Raw genomic sequence first — 17956 nt, 5'->3', positions numbered from 1 at the left:
GAGGTATCTGTCTGTCTGTCTGTCTATCTATCTATCTATCTATCTGTCTGTCTGTCTGTCTATCTATCTATCTATCATCCATCTATTCATCCATCCATCCATCTATCATCTATCATTCATTCATCTATCTACCCACCCACCTACCTATCATCTATCTCTCTATCATCTATCTATAGATATGAACACACATGAATGTATATATATATATATATATACACATATGCCTGTATATGTATACACACACATATATAGGAGCTATGTATACAGGATACACACATACACACACATAAAGGAGGTATATATACAAGATTATATCAGATTAATAGGAGATAACTGAGGGATAGCATTAGCATTAAGGAAGATCGAGGGCAGTTTCTTGTAGAAGGTAAGATTTTAGCTGGGACTTGAAGGAAGCCAGGGAAGCCAGAAGACAGAGATGAGGTGAGAAAGTATTCCAGGCATAGGGAATAGCAGCCAGTGAAAGAGAAGCTCATAGAGGGTAAAATATAATTTTGATTGCATAACATTGAAAAGTGTTTGCACAAAATAAATCAGTACAGTTAAAATGAAAAGATATTACAATGAACAGGGGGGATCTTTGTAGCAAATTTCTCTGATAAAAGACTAATATTCAAGATTCAAATACATATGTGTGTGTGTGTATTATATATATGAATGACAACCATTCCTCAATAGATAAATGGTCAAAGGATATAAAGAAGAAATTCCAAACTATCAATGGATATATAAAAAAATGCTCCAAAACACTAATAATTAGAGAACTACAAATGAAAACAACTCTAAGGTTCCCCCTCACACCTATCAGATTGGTAAAAATGACAATTATTAGCAGGGCTGTAGGAAGAAATGAACACATCAGTTGAAAGCTGATGGAGCTGTGAATTTGATCCAGACACTCTGGTAAGCAATTTGGAACGAAACCCCAAAAGACAGTCAATTAATAAACATTTATGAAGTGTCTACTATATTCTAAGCACTGTACTGAGCACTGAGGATACAAAGAAAGGCAAAAGGAAGACACAGCTGAATATGGCAATGAACATCAACAAGAAGTTATTCATCCCTAATTAGAGATGAGGTCATTGGTAGGAATGGGGTCAATCCCCAAAGATTTCTACACCCCAGTCCTCAAACTTCTATATCCCATTGAACATCTTGTACAGCCAAGTGTGCTTTTCACTTTCATGCCATACTTTTTCTTAGACAATTTATTTACTTAAGCACCGAGAAGCAGAGCATTTACCAAGTAATTACAGATGAGGATGGGAAGGGGAGGGGAGTCAGCATTGGGTAGAAAACATCATTAATATGAAGACAATATCTGGGTTGTCAAATTGCTTATATTTTGATTTTTTCTGAGCTACTACTTTTGAGTATAAAGTAGTGGGACTATTTTATGGCAGAATCTCTTTTTCTTTTTTTCTTTTTTTTGTGAGGCAATTGGGGTTAAGTGACTTGCCCAGGGTCACATAGCTAGTAAGTGTTAAGTGTCTGAGGCCGGATTTGAACTCAGGTACTCCTGACTCCAGGGCCGGTGCTCTATCCACTGCGCCATCTAGCTGCCCTCTCTTTTTCTTTTTAATCCAACATATCAGAACTCACATATAACTGAATGCTATCCTTTCCAAGTAGTCACCACTGTAGTAATCTGTATACTTCCTTCACTAGGCAGACTTTGTTCATCACACTTGCGGAACCAACACCCCTTTTAGAATTACCTTCGGAGCCAATAGCCAAAGCCAAGAAAGATAAATAAACTTCTCCCACATTAATGGTATCATCAACTTGATCACCCCTATTATTCACCCAATCCACCATTCTTCAAATACATTGACAATAGCCCTTTTTTTGGTTGTCGATTCCGGTTATCCCCTACTCTGTCATGTTTTCCATTATTCCTTTGGTTCTTGGTGCTGCATAGCCTGATTAGTCATGGTTTGAAATCTGTGACCCCCATATCTATCAGAGAACTTTACAATATAAAGCATATGATGTCACAGAATCATAGAAATTGAGATTAGAAGGGACCCCAGGGGCCATCTAGTGTAACCTGTATCTGGACAGTAATCTCCTTCTGCTTAAAGACCTCCAATGAGTAGGAACCTATAATGTCTGATGACTTGTTAACTCCAGGATCAAATATTATTAGTAGTAATAAGAAGAACTAACATTTATATTGGACTTATGATGTGCCAGACACTGTCTTAAGTGCTCTATTATATTATTTCATTTGATCCTCAAAACAACCCTAGGAGGTAGGTACTATTATTACCCCTACTTTACAGTTGAGGAAATTGAGGCAAATAGAGGTTAAGTGACTTGTCTAAGGTCACACAGCTAATAAGTATCTGAGGCTGGATTTGAATTCAGGTCATCTAGACTCCAGGCCTAGTGCTCTATCTACTGTGCCACCTACTTGTAGACATATAGTCATTTCTCCATTCTTTTCCTTCTAGGAATACTGACAAAGACTTTCTTGGAGAGTGGGGTGGAACTAAGGGTGGCAACTCAAGAATGACTCCTGCCCAGTAGACCAAGAAAAGGAACATCTGGAAAAGCCTGGTGATGATGCATACTTTCCAAGGGCAGGGGCCACCCAAGAGGAAGTGATTAGCTTTTCTCTTCCCCTTATACAGTCAACCTTTAGGCAAACACTTGGATACAAACCAAATCTCTGAAGTCTTTTTTTTCTAAAACTTTTTTTTTACTTGACATCCTCTCTCTTTTTTAAATAAGCATTTTTATTTAAAGTTTTGAGTTCCAAATTCTATCCTTACCTTCCTCTCGTCCCCTTCTTCCCCCTCCTCCACTGAGGCAGTAAGCAATCAGATATAACTTCCGGGGGGGGGGGGCAGCTAGGTGGCACAGTGGATAGAGCACTGGCCCTGAAGTCAGGAGGACCTGAGTTCAAATCTCACCCCAGACACTTACTAACAGTGTGACCCTGGGCAAGTCACTTAACCCCAGTTGCTTTAAACATCTGGAGTCATCTCCAATTGTCTTGATATATGTCTTGCCACTGGACCCAGATGGCTCTGGAGGAAAGAGTGAAGTTGGTGACCTTGCACAGCACAGCTCTCTCTCATTTAAATCCAATTCAGTTCGAGCCATGACATCACCGTGATGTTATGGTCTTCTTCAAGAATGAAGGACAAACAACAACAACAACAACAATAAATTAGACATGTGCAATTATGTAAAACATTTCCATATTTGTCATTTTGTATAAGACTTGAATAACATAAAAAATATTTATAGGGCAGCTAGGTGGCGCAGTGGATAGAGCACTGGCCCTGGAGTCAGGAGTACCTGAGTTCAAATCCGGCCTCAGACACTTAACACTCACTAGCTGTGTGACCCTGGACAAGTCACTTAAGCCCAATTGCCTCACTAAAAAAAAAAAATATTTATAGCAGCTCTTTTTTGCAGTGGCTAAGAATTGGAAATCAAGGGGATGCCTATCATTTGGGGAATGGCTAAACAAGCTGTGACATATGATGGTGATGAAATATTATTGTGCTATAAGAAATGACAAGAAGGATAATTTCAGAAAAACCTGGAAAGACTTACATGAACTGAAGAATGCTGCACACAGTAACAACAATATTGTTTAATGAAGAATTGTTAATGACTTAGATATTCTAAGCAATACAATGGTCCATGACAATCTCAAAGGACTAGTGATGAAACATACTATCCACCCCCAGAGAAAGAACTGATATTAATTGAACACAGATGAAAAGCCCGAAACATGCTATTTTTTCACTTTCTTTTAAAAAGCTGCTATAAATATTTTTGTACAAATAGATCCTTTTCTCTTTTTTGGATGTCTTTGGTATATACACCTAGCAGTGGTATCACTAGATCAAAGGGTATGCACAGTTTTATAGCCCTTTGGGCATAATTTCAAATTGCTCTCCAGAATGGTTGGATCAATTCATAAGTCCACCAACAGTGGATTAGTGTCCCAGTTTTCCTACATCCCCTTCAACATCCAACATTTTCCTTTTTTGTCATATTAGTCACTATGATAGGTGTGCAATGATACCTCAGAGTTGTTTTAATTTGTATTTCTCTGATAATAGTAATTTAGAGCATTTTTATATGACTACAGATATCTTTGATTTCTTTGTCTGAAAACTATCTGTTCATATCCTTTGACCATTTATTAACTGGGAATGACTTGCATTTTTGTAAATTTGACTCTGTTCTCTATATATTTGAGAAATGAGGGCTTTTATCAGAAATACTTGTTGCAAAAATTCTTTCCCTGTTTTCTATTTCCCTTATAATTTTGATTACATTGGTTCTGTTTGTGCAAAAGTTTCTTAATTTTATATAATCAAAATTATCTATTTTACATCTTGTAATGCTCTCTATATCTTCTTTGGTCTTAAATTCTTCCCCTTCCATAAATCTGACAGATAAACTATTCCATTCTCTCTTAATCTGCTTATGGTATCACCCTTTATGTGTAAATCATGTACCTATTTGGCTTTATTTTAATATATGGTGTGATATGTTGGTTTATACCTAGTTTCTGCCATGTTGTTTTCTAGTTTTCCCAGCAGTTTATGTCAAATAATGAGTTTTTGTTCCAAAAGCTTGGATCTTTGGGTTTACCTTATATTGGATTACTATAGTAATAGTATAATCCATACCTATTCTATCCATTAATTCTTTTTTTTGTGGGACAATGAGGGTTAAGTGACTTGCCCAGGGTCACACAGCTAGTAAGTGTTAAGTGTCTGAGGCTGGATTTGAACTCAGGTCTTCCTGAATCCAGGGCCAGTGCTTTATCTACTGTGCCACCTAGCTGCCCCTCCATTACTTCTTTTTTCCCCCATTAATTCTTTATAGAGAATCTACCAGACCTCCAAACCATTCCCTGGCCATTTTTACACCATACTGCCTGCACCCTGGACAGTAACCTCATCTCTCCTCTCCTTCCCCTTCAAACTTAGATTCTTCCTCTGGGATGCTAGGTTCTGATAAGTGAGCTATGGCCTTGTCTTGCTCAGAACCAGGCTACCATGACATTCCCTGGCTATTTCCACACCATCACACTACCCTTCTACAGATTCTATCAGGTTGTCTCACTGTGCAGTATGTGGAATCAAGGGTAAGGATAATGAGCATAAGCAATGTGCTTGGTACTGTGTTAAACACTTTTTTACAAATAGCATATAATTTGATCCTCACAGCAATCCCTCAAGGCTGATGTTGTCATTATCCTCATTTTTAATTGCAGAAACTGAGGCAAAGAGAGATTAAGTGACTTGTCTAGGGTCACACAGTGTTTGAGGCTAGATTTGAACTCATGTCTACCTGACTCTGAGCAGCTAGGTCACACAGTGGATAGAGGGTTGGGCCTGGAGTCAAGAAAACTCATCTTCCTGAGTTCAAATCTGACCTCAGACACTTACTACCTTCGTGACCCTGGGTGAGTCACCTAACCCTTTGTACTTTAGTTCTTCATCTATAAAATCAACTGAATAAGGAAGTGGCAAACCACTCCAATATCTTTGCCAAAAAAAACCCAAATGGAGCCACAAAGTCAGACATAACTGAACAACAAAAAAATAAACACAAGATAGTTTGGAGAGAACAAGAAAGAAAAGGGGAGAAGCATTTATTAAGTACCTACTATGTGCCAAGCACTGTGCTAAGTGCTACAAATATTCTCTCTCATACCTATTTAATATTATGGAAAAGGAAAATGATAAATGGAGGGGATCTGGGAAAACTGGGACACTAATGCATTGTTGGTAGAGTTGTGAACAGATCCATTATGGAGACCAATTTGGAACTATGCCAGACAAGCAATAAAGTTGTGTATACCCTTTGACCCAGCAATATCAGTACTAGGTCTGTATCCCAAAGAGATTAAAAACAAAATATTTATAATAGTTCTTTTTATGGTGGCAAAGAACTGGAAATTGATGGGATATACATCAATTGGGGAATGGCTGAACAATTTATGGTATATGACTGTAATGGAATACTATTGTGCTATAAGAAATGACGAGCAGAATGATTTCAGAAAAACCTGGAAAAACATGAACTGATACAAAGTGCAGTGAGCAGAAGGAAGAGAACATTGTATACAATAACAGCAATATCGTACAATGATCAGATGAGAATGACTTAGCTATTCTCAGCAATATAGTAGTAGTAGTAGGCTTCCACCAGTCTCAGACGACCATGGATCAGCGCCTTGAAGAGCCACAGGCCACAGTGTGGCTGTGCAATCTGATACGGGAGCCACAGCTCCTGCCGCAAGGAGGACATTGGAAAACTGCGCTCTCTGTTGCCCGTAGGTTCCTGCATCTCATTCATTTTTCTTCCTCCTGAGCTTGAAGGCCCATCTCAGCTGCACACAAGCTGCTTCTGAGTATTGAGCTCCATCGGGCGTGGTCCTTGGCTATCTCCTCCCAGCTGCCAATGTCTATTCCCAGAGCCCTCAAGTCTTGCTTGCATACATCTCTGTAGTGAAGCTGGGGGCATACAGCAGTATAAAGATTGAAGACGATTCCAAAGGACTCATGATGAAAAATGCTATCCACCTTCAGAGAAAGAACGGATGGAATCTGAATGCAGATCAAAGCATACTATTTTTCACTTCATCTTTTTGTCATGGTTTTTTTTTGGGGGGGGGTCCTTGTTTTCTTTTCTTTTTTCTTTTTTTTTTTTTTTAGTGAGGCAATTGGGGTTAAGTGACTTGCCCAGGGTCACACAGCTAGTAAGTGTTAAGTGTCTGAGGCCGGATTTGAACTCAGGTCCTCCTGACTCCAGGGCCGGTGCTCTATCCACTGTGCCACCTAGCTGCCCCCCATGTTTTCTTTTACAACATGACTAATATGGAAATACATTTTGCATGATTGCATGTGTAACCTATATCAAATTGCTTATTGTCTCAGGGATGGAAGAGAGAAAGGAGGAAAAGGAGAGAATTTGGAACTAAAAATTTTTTTAAAACCCAAATGTTAAAAATTGTTATTACATGCAATTGGAAAAACTACAATATTTTTTAAAAAACAAACTTTCTCTCTCATTTGAGGGCACTAGCAGCTGTGGGAAGACTTTATGAGGAAGGTGGTACTTGAGCTGAATTCTAAAGGAAGTGAGGGATGCTTATTAAGAGTCTATGGTGGGGCAGCTAGATGGAGCAGTGGATGGAGCACTGGCCCTGGAGTCAGGAGTACCTGAGTTCAAATCCAGCCTCAGACACTTAACACTTACTGGCTGTGTGACCCTGGGCAAGTCACTTAACCCCAATTGCCTCACTGAAAAAAAAAAAGAGTCTATGGTGGGGGGCAGCTAGGTGGCACAGTGCAAAGCACCAGCCCTGGATTCAGAAGGACCTGAGTTCAAATCCAGCCTCAGACACTTGACACTTACTAGCTGTGTGACCCTGGGCAAGTCACTTAACCCCAATTACCTCACTAGGAAAAAAAAAAAGAGTCTATGGTGTGGGCAGCTAAATGGCGAAGTGGGTAGAGCACTGGCCCTGGAGTCAGGAGTACCTGAGTTCAAATCCAGCCTCAGACACTTAACACTTACTGGCTGTGTGACCCTGGGCAAGTCACTTAACCCCAATTGCCTCACTGAAAAAAAAAAAGAGTCTATGGTGGGGGGCAGCTAGGTGGCACAGTGCAAAGCACCAGCCCTGGATTCAGAAGGACCTGAGTTCAAATCCAGCCTCAGACACTTGACACTTACTAGCTGTGTGACCCTGGGCAAGTCACTTAACCCTCATTGCCACCTCCCCAAAAAAGACTATTAGAAATGAGGAGGGAGACTCTTCTGGGTATGAGAAGCAGCAAGAAGGTTTCTTTACTTAGACCACAGAGTGCAGGAAACAGAATAATGTATAAAGAAGATTAGAAAGGGAGCTTAAGGCAATGTTGTGAAGGACTTTAAAAACCAAATAGAGCAGGTTATCACTTATCCTAGAGACAATAATGAGTCACTGGAGTAGGTTCAAACCTGCAGTTGAAGACAAACACTTTGGGAGGTATGTGGAAGATAGATTGAAGTGGAGAAAGAGGAGGCAGGGAGACCAATCTTCAGGTTATTCTGATAATTTAGGCAAGAGGTGATGAGGTGACGAGGTGACGAGGGCCTGAACTAAGGTGATAGCTGGGTGAGTTTAAAGAAGGTGCTGATGTGAGAGATGCTGGGAAGGTCAACAGGACAAGATTTAGTAAGTGATTGGATATGTGGAGTGAAGGAGAGTTGTGGATAATGCTGAGATTACAAACTTAGAAGACTATTCAGTTCTGGCCCTAGTTCATTGTCCAGCTGCAATGCCTATCCAATGGAATACTATTGTGCTGTAAGAAATGATGAGCAGAATGATTTCAGAAAAACCTGGAAAGACTTACATGAACTAATGCAAAGTGAAGTGAGCAGAACCAGGAGAACATTGTATACAATAACAGCAATATCATAAAATGATCAGCTGTGAATGACTTAGCTATTCTCAGCAATATAAAGATCCAAGACAATTCCAAAGGACTCATGATGAAAAATGCTCTCCACCTCCAGAGAAAGAACTGATGGAATCTGAATGCAGATCAAAGCATACTATTTTTCACTTCATCTTTTTGTCATGATATACCAATGAAATAACTTAATGGGGTATCTATCCAACTTCATATTAATAATAAGTATATTTGGGGTTTTTTCTCCTGTAGACTGTTACACTGGTCTTTTTTAATTGGTTATTAATCATAAGGAGACCTTCTGGTAGTCTGGGGCTAGATGCAGTCAGCACAGTTTCTTCCATAAACTGGTAACTAGTTGGTGAGAGAGAGTGACAGTTATAGGAAATCTTGCATTTGAACCCTCCATGAGATATCCTGCATGATAATGACAAATGCCTTGATGAGCATCATCTCACTGTTTTATGCTTCAATATATATCGATATTCATAATATCATGGAACAAGATTATGTCTGTGGTTGCACGATTTTAATATATACATTGAAGATATTTTATGCCATCTTCAGTGTGTATTTTGGTCTAAAAACAAACTCAAAAGAACCGAGGCAGACATGATACATAGAAAACCATCCTATCTAAGAACAGCGGCCACCCAGCCAGTTGGGGAATGAGGAAATGGCAGGTTGCCATACATCACCAAGCTGCTACTAGGTGCTGAAGTCACAGGGCAAGAGGAATGAAGAGAGGGTGGTCACCATTATAGGAACCAATGCATTGATGGGTAGAAATCACAGGCACACCAGTCAGTCAGTTAATTATCATTTACTAAGCACTTACTATGGTCTAGGATGCAAAAGCCCTCAGGATTCAAAAATAGTCCTTGACCTCAAGGAGCTTACATTTTCTTTCTTTCTTTTTTTTTTTTTTTTTTTTGCAGGGCAATGAGGGTTAAGTGACTTGCCCAGGGTCACACAGCTAGTGTCAAGTGTCTGAGGCTGGATTTAAACTCAGGTCCTCCTGAATCCAGGGCCAGTGCTTTATCCACTGTGCCACCTAGCTGCCCCACAACATCTATTTCTTATTGCCCATCCAACTATTTCCTTATCATCATCCTGCTGAGATTGTTGAAGAGTCGAGGGTAGGGAATGAAGGTGAAAAGGACTCTTCTTTCAGTGCTACTACAGCCTGCAGTTGAAAACTTGCTCTTTTATTTATCTCTGAGTCTATCCTATTTAAGGCTGCAAGGAAACGATTCACTATGATTTGTCATCAAGTTCTTGACTGCTCAGTGAGAGTGAGAAAAATGGAAACTCATCCGTTAGAGGTACAGGAGACATTTCTTTTCTTCTTGAGCAGAAACTGGAAGGAAGGGTCAGGATCTGAGCTAAAAGGGAGAGGGAGGGAGAGAGACAGACAGAGAGACAGAGAGACATAGAGAGACAGACAGAGAGATACAAAGAGAGACAGTTTACAAAAAATTATAATCTTAGAGAGTGAATATGCACTCACACACATGCATACTGACTCTAGGTCCAGCGCTCTATCCACTGTGCCACCTACCTACCCTTTATTTAGTTGCAACCTCCTTATCTCTTCTGGGCAGTATTTATACTCATTGATTTTTTATGATGTTGTTGTTGTTAAACATATACTTAATGGTATTCTAATGGGGGGGAAATCAACTAACAATTCTGAAAACCTTAATTAATTTATTTTCGATCACCATAGAAACTAGGGGGAGGGGGAGTTTTTAAATGTCAGTTCATGGTTAACTACATGATCCTGGGTATGTCAGTTGTAACTAGATGTTAAACTACAGTCACAGTGATCTCCAGTTGTCCTGTGGTACTTAGGCTGATAACAGATGGCTTGTCCCCCTGTGGTTCATCCAGCTGAGGGGAGAGAAGGATTCATGGTTGGAGCCGTATTCAGGAGTTCAGAGGAGTAACTCCTGCAGAGGAAAGGATGGTGTCCATGGCAGCTAAGCTCAGCAAGCTCTATCATTGAATCTTGCTCTGTTTGTTTGCTGCTGAGTGATCTGACTGCCTGCTGGCCTAAGCAAAAAGATTCTCTTTAAGCTCCTTAACACACCGGTTGATTTCTGGTTATCTAGACCTGTGTATCTACAAATCCTTTGGCCCTGCCCTTCTAGTATTATTGAAACCATTCACTCCTCCCTTTATACTTCTGAGACTGACCCCACCCTGAAAAGCACCTGCCTTCCCCATCTGCCTGCTCTAACCACCTCCTTTGAACCCCATCTCTGGGCAGGGCCAGATACTGATATGTTCCCCCTCAGGAATGAAAGTAATTGGTGAGGTATAGCAGAGCTTCTTAAACTTTTTCCATTCATGACCCCTTTTCACCAGAGAAATTTGTACGTGACCCCGGATATATAGGTATATAAAATAGGTATACATAACCTTTTACTGTTGCCAAATTTTTTGCGACCCCCACATTCACTTATACAACCCCATATGGCATCCTAACCCACAGTCTAAGAAGCTTTTCGAGATAGCATGAGAGACATTTTGTAATAAGGTCAAAGGAACACAGATACTTCTTGATCCCCTGATTGACAGGCTCTTCAAAGATTTCAATATCAGTCCACTAGGTCCAGGGTCCACTGCCAGTCAGAGACCATTGTTGTCATGAACAATGAGCTAGCAGTGGGCTGCTAGATGGTGAAGTGGAGAGAGTGTCAAACCTAGAGTTAGGAAGAGTATTCTTCCTGAGTTCAAATCTGGCCTTAGATACTAGCTACATGACCCAGGGAAAGTCACTTCACCCTGTTTGCCTCAGTTTCCTCATCTGTAAAATGAGCTGGAGAAGGAAATGGCAAACCACTCCAGTATCTTTGCCAAGAAAACCCAAAATGGGGCATAAAGTCAGACACAACCCAAGTGACTGAACAACAAAGTAAAAGCAATCCAGAAGAGTCAAATTCCGAAGAAATTGGAGAGCAAGGCCAGCCAGGCACATCAGGAGATTAAAAACAACTTGCATGATGCTGAGCATAGCAAATTGACAGAAGTCTTTGCTCAAGGCAGATGGTGGTGCAGTGGATAGAGAACTGGTCCCCAAATCAGGAGGACTTGAGTTCAAATCCAGCCTTAGACACTTGTTAGCTGTGTGACCTTGGACAAGTCACTTAACCTCAATTGCCTCAAGGAAAAAAAAGTATTTGCTCAACCCTAGGTTCATTATTTACTTTTTGATTAAAGTGCTTTGACCTGACCCTAGACCTAAGGGGTCTTGGGGGCCCCCTTGGACTATGTCTATCTTGCTTCCATCTATAAGTCATTTGTTATGTCTAGCCTTTCAGCTTGGTGATCCATCTCCCATTTTCCAACCTCTGCTTCTTTGCAGGACATTCCTAGCCCCTCCCTCTGCAGAAACTTCCCAGCTGTATCCTCCTTTTGTTCTCCTAAACCAGGAGGTCTTTAGCACTATAGAACCTACCCTGCCATAGCCTATGAGAAGTCTTAACCCTGGTCCTTCTCAGACTGGGCTGGGAGTAAGGAAACAGAACAGCATCCAAAGATGTATATGGACTGTTTTCAGTAAAATGGATAGACATATTTGTAATGAATATTTTTATTTGTAATGAAAATTATTTTAAACTATTATATCATTCTTGGAAGCAAATATTAAAAAAATCCACCATCCACCTTTATACATTTTTGAGAATGACACATAAAAGACAGATACACACCTATGTTTGTTTCCATACTACTTCTTTACCTCTTTCAGGTAAATGAGTATCCAGTTAACCTCTTGCTCAGATATATCACGTAACCAGATTTATCTTGAGATATATATGTCAAGTCTCATAGTTATATGTGTTTATAGAATGTCAAAGATGGCTCAATTTAGAATTCATGGCCCAAGTGTTCCTTAAAATATGCTCATGTTCCTGGAACACTGGTTCCAATTCTTCAATTCTGAACTTGTAAAAAAAAAAAATCTAGATTACAGTGAATGCAGTCATGTAAATGCTTGTCTGAGACTTGCTGCCAGGTGACTGACTGCTGCCTAAGTAGAGCAACTTGAAAAGTTGACTGCTCATAGTAGTTGGTAGGCATTGTGAGAAAGAATTATTAATAACTGATATCTTGGGGAGATTCAGTGTTCTCCCCTTCTTTCAAAATCCTTTCTCTCCCCCCTACTCCACTCCAAGGTCCAGTTCTTCTTATTCTTTTTAAATCATAAAAGTATTTTATTATTTTCCAGTTATATGTAGAGATAGTTTCAACATTTGTTTTCATAAGATTTTTAGTTCCAAATTTTTCTCCCTCCCTCTCCCTTTCCTCCCCCTCCCCAAGACAGAAATCAATCTGATAATCACATTAAACATATTTCTGAATTAGTCATGTTGTCAAAGAAGAATCAGAACAAAAGGGAAAAACCTCAAAAAGAAATAACAAAATCAAAAGTAGAAACAGTATCGTTCAATCTACATTCAGAATCCACAGTTCTTTAGTTCTTTTTTCTGGATGTGGAGAACATTTTCCATCATGAGTTCTTTGGAATTTTCTTTGGTCCAGTTCTTCTTGAAGATAAGATTACATTGAATCTCTTCATCTTGGTCAGGCCCATCCGACCTTGCAAGGAATTTAATATAGGGTGAAGAAGCTCATTGTGCTCTGCTAAAGCTTGAAAGGAGACAGATCATTTTGTCTATATAGGAAGGCCTCTCTGTCCAGGGAGAGTTCACTCAGCCCACCCATAGAGAAGGGAATGAATTCTTTGAATTGATAGCCCAAAGCTGGGGGTGGTCTGGTATAGCCCTTCATTTTAATATTGCCTACCTCCAAATTAAGCTAACAAATTAGATTTGATTGCTGTTTGATGAACCACCTACTGTTTGGAAGGGTACATGTGAGCCCACTGCCATTCTGGTCTTTGGTCTGAGAGAGACAGGAAATGACTATCCTTTTATTAACAACCTGCCAGCTTTATTAATAAAATGATTAAATTACCCAGAAACTATGTCTCTCATATGTTCAATCGTCACAACATTGAAGGTACATATCCTTCTGTTTGTAGCTCCAAAACCCACCAAGTTTCTATGTCCCAGAACCATTGCTTACTTAATTGGTCATGGCCCTGGATTCTCTTGCTTGGGAATTCTTGCCTGTGCTCCCTCCCCTGAGTTACTATAGATGGAAAGTCTCATGAATGGCTAATGTTTGGGCTTGTTGAGAGTTCTGGTTCACCCTTCCTTTGTACAGCTATACTGAGTCTTGGAATCAGAAAGACTTGGGTTCAAATCCCTTCTGTCACTTACTATCCCTGTGACCATGAGCAAGTTAACTTTTCTGAGACTCAGTTTCCCCATCTTAAAAAAAAAACAGAATTAATGATACCTGCAGTAGTTACCTCATAGGCTTGTGGTGAGGCTCAGATGAGATGATGTATGTAAAGTATTCTTCAGCTTTTTAAAAAGCGTGCTATAAATGTTCATTATTATCTTTCCTCACAATTGCAGCATAAATTCCTGGCAAAACTGTGCTAAGCTTTCATCCCATTTTGCTTAGTCTGACCATGCCTATTGATACATACTAACCTTAATTAGTTGTCTTAGCACATAAAAATGTGAATGATTATATCTCTCTCAGTGTTTGTAAATGTTTTATCAATACAGCACATGGAATCATAGCTTCAGAGATGAAAGGGACCTTAGAGGTCATACTGTCCAACTCCCTTGTTTAATGGATGAGAAAAAAAATGTGGACCGGAGACAAGTGACTTACTCAATCAAGGTCACACAGCTAACAAATGGCTGAGCCAATAAGGTGGACCTAGATTTTCTGATTCCAAATCAGAGGTCAAAACATTCTGTAGGATTATTTTGGGGAAATATAATACTTCAGCTGCATTAGTCTCCAGCACAGCAGATGGATAAAAGCCAGGTGTTCGTGAAATGTCATCAGATCTTCTTGTGATGCCAATAAAAGCACTTTGATGCTTTAATTCAGTTTCAGTTCTGGAACTTGAATGGGTGAATATAGAAGTCCATTATGATGCTCCTGAAAGTGATGTGTGACCATTTGAGCTCTGGCTTTTGAACATCTTAGTGATTCATGAGAAACCCAGTTGAGGTGAGTTGGTACTTTCAGAAGAGAGCTGTAGTCTGCCCCTAATGATACCTGCTGAGGGGAAGGAGAAGGAAATCAGAAAGGAAGTTCATATTTTAATTTCTGAAAGAATGAAAATGTCCAAAGAAATATTTTTTTTTGATGATTTGAAGGAGTAAAAAAAATGGAACTGGAAAAACTTCAGATTTTTTCCTCCCTATATTTATTTATCTTTTATTTTGAGACAATAATAATATTGGTAAAATCGTTTATAGTTCACAGAATGTTTCCACCTACATTTGCCTTTAATCTTCCCAATAGCTCTGGGAGAACCAGGATGACCTTAGGATCATACCATATTAGGATCAGTTCCCTCTCTCCCTGCTCCATCCCTGGACCCAGGATGCTCAGACCCCATGGGGTAGCTGGGTAGAACAGCTGATGGGGAGTAGGGAGGAAGAGAGATAGCCTTTTCCTTTCCTTCCTTCCCCTTCTCCCTAGGCCCAGGCCACTCTGACCCCATCCAGCTACTGAGTGGGAACAGCTATCTCTGATACCCTTTTCCCTAACTTATCCCTATGGATACTGGGTAGAAACAGTCACCTGAGTGAGTCCCTTTCCCCCCAGCCTTCCTGACAATGCACCCCGTCCCTTCCTCTTATGATTGGATACTAATCTTTTTCATTCTATCCATAGTCATTTGAGAGGTAACCTAGAATCCCTTTTTCATTCAGACCCTCAAGACCCCTCTCTGTTTCCCAGTGGTGGAGAATAGACCAGGGCCCTCAAAGCCTTCTCATTCTACAGAATTAATAAGGTTGTTTACACCCCCATGTGGTAAAAAATGAAAGCTTTTAACTAACATTTAAGAGTTGGCTAAACAATAACTGAAGGACACCAGTTTTTGAAGGACCGCCCTTTCGGGGAGGAGACCGTGACAAACAGCCGTGCGCCTGCTGATACTAGGGAGAGTGTGACCGAGCACTCCACTTCCAGGGTGCAAGCTTAAAAGCAAGGAGAGAACGGAAGTGCTCTCGCTCTCCTCTCACTCTGCACACACACGCTGACTCAGGTTTGACGGTGTGCTCTGGTGATTGACCCTGGTCCTCGGTAACAGCATGTGCTTGACACGGTTCTCAGCCTCAGAGGTGGCCTTGGGATTTGGTGAGTTTTATAAGGAATATAGACTAAGCTTAGATCTAAGACTATTTATTTGTATTTCTACTTTCCTATTTTTCTAATCAGCATCACCTTGTTTGTTGGCTAATTAATTCCCAAACAATAAAAGCTAAGTAATCCATCTCTAAATAAAGCTCAGAGGCTTCTTTCTCTTACTGGTCTGGGAGATATATAAGGGAAAGGTTAAAGGGGAGTTTAATGCTCTTATATCCAATTTTAAATCTCACACCCAGGTGAACAAAAAGTCATCAACTTGCAGTAAGATGGAGGACCACAAGGCTTTACCACTTGCCCTTCCACTGTATCTCAAGGTTCTAGGGTAAGACCATCTATCCTATTGCTATGCCCTTCAGAGCATTGGGCGCTGCCATCTGTCCTGCTGACATACCATAAATACCCCAAGGCCTTCATCCTTAGGATTTCTGGGCCTTTCTATTTGCCCTGCAGCTGAACTCTCATGTATGAATTCTCTTCCCCATTTAGAATGTGGGCTCCTTGAGAAAAGGAATGGCAAACCACCCCAGTATCTTTGCCAAGAAAACCCCAAATAAGGTCATGAAGAGTCGGACACAAGTGAACAATGACTGAACAACAGCTCCCCAGGAACAGGAATTGTCCTTTTTCTATTTGTATCTCCAGTGCTTAGCACACAGTAAGCACTTAAGTATTTTTTCATTCACTCATATTCAATCATTTATTAATTCCTATTTAGACAGAACATGATAGCTATCTCTAAGTATCTGAAGGGCTGTCTTGTAGAAGAGGAATAAGACTTGTTCAACTTGGTCCTAGAAGGTAGAAATAGGGCAGCGATTAGAAGTAGCAGAGAGGCTGATTTCTCCTTGAGGTCAGGAAAAACTACCTAACAACTAGGGTTGTAGAACTCACTAGGGTGGGGCAACCAGAGCTTTGCCTTAGGACACCAAAATTTACAGGGCCTTCTTAATGTTCCTCACACAGGCCATCTCCTGTTTCCATCTTTTTATCGGGCAGCCTTGATGCCTGGAATGAAACCCACTTTTCCCCTTTACCATCCAAACCTCTTACTTCTTTCAAGACTCAGCTCAAATTCTACCTTCCACATGAAGCCCTTCCTGATGCCCCCAATTGCTAATATCCTCCCTCCCTAGACTTTGTATTTATTTCATATTTATTCTGAATATACATGTATATGTACATATTGTATCCCAAAAGAATGTAAATTCTTTGAAGGTAGGAACCATTTTGTTTTTGTCTTTGTATCTCCCAAGCCTACTGCAAGTGCTTGGCACGTAGGAGATGCTTAATAAATGCTTGTCTATTGGACTTGACCCCACTCACACTTCTTTAGTAGAGGAGAAACAACTGGGTTTAGTGTCTACTTAGCAGGAATAGTTAAAATGGGAAGCTAGCAGGTGCAGACTCCTTCCCCTTCTAGCCATACCCCAAGCTCCTTCCTGGTCTGCTTTTGTCTTATCACCCTCAAACCAGGGAAAAATCTTCCCCAGCAGCAGTTTCTAGACACAGGCTCCGATGTCTGGTGTCTCTCCTCACCCTCCATGGAATTTGTCTTAAAAGGTTGATTGGGGGCGGCTAGGTGGCGCAGTGGCTCTGGAGTCATGAGTACCTGAGTTCAAATCCGACCTCCGACACTTAACACTTACTAGCTGTGTGACCCTGGGCAAGTCACTTAACCCCAATTGCCTCACTAAAAAAAAAAAGGTTGATTGGAGGTCTTGACTCCTGCTTCCTTCCCCAGGCATATTTTGTGAAGCTTGCCCAGGGCACCACATCTGCTAGTAGTTGCACTGATTAAGCCTATCCAAAAGTAAAATGGTCTGCCTCAGGAGGGATTGCATAATCCTTCATCTCACAAAGGCTGGATGACTAGTTTTTAAGGATAATATAGGATTTTTTCCCCAGATATGGGTTTATAGGATTCAGAGCTGAAAGGAACCTCAAAGGTCATGCAATATAGCCCCTTCATTTACAGAGAAGCAAACATCCCCTAAGAATTTAAGTGAGTTGTCCAAGGTCATACAGGTATTAAGTGACAGGAAGGATTTGAACCCAAATCCTCTGAATTCAAAGCCAAAGCCCTGTCTATTGTATCACACTAATTCTTCAGCCCTGAAAGCTCCTGAAGTCTCATCCACCTCTTAGATTCTATGAGACAAATTGGTGTGTGTGTGTGTGTGTGTGTGTGTGTGTGTGTGTGTGAGTAATAATACCAGTTCTGTTTTCTAGGA

At 40.4% G+C, this 17956-nt stretch overlaps 1 protein-coding gene across 3 annotated transcripts in view; it reads right to left on the bottom strand.

Moving 5' to 3' along the window:
• Positions 1-12900: 12900 nt before the first annotated feature.
• Positions 12901-17956, bottom strand: part of FBXO16 (F-box protein 16) — an 81940-nt gene continuing 76884 nt past the window's right edge. For all 3 annotated transcript variants that reach the window (XM_043985262.1, XM_043985261.1, XM_043985263.1), the window contains one exon: positions 12901-14621. In XM_043985262.1, the coding sequence (XP_043841197.1) occupies positions 14442-14621 (180 nt within the window). In that variant the 3' untranslated portion in view covers positions 12901-14441. The remainder of the gene's footprint in view (positions 14622-17956) is intronic.

The sequence above is a fragment of the Dromiciops gliroides genome, chromosome 2, assembly GCF_019393635.1.
Source record: "Dromiciops gliroides isolate mDroGli1 chromosome 2, mDroGli1.pri, whole genome shotgun sequence".
NCBI classification, from domain to species: domain Eukaryota; kingdom Metazoa; phylum Chordata; class Mammalia; order Microbiotheria; family Microbiotheriidae; genus Dromiciops; species Dromiciops gliroides.
This window is presented reverse-complemented; position numbering and strand designations above follow the sequence as displayed.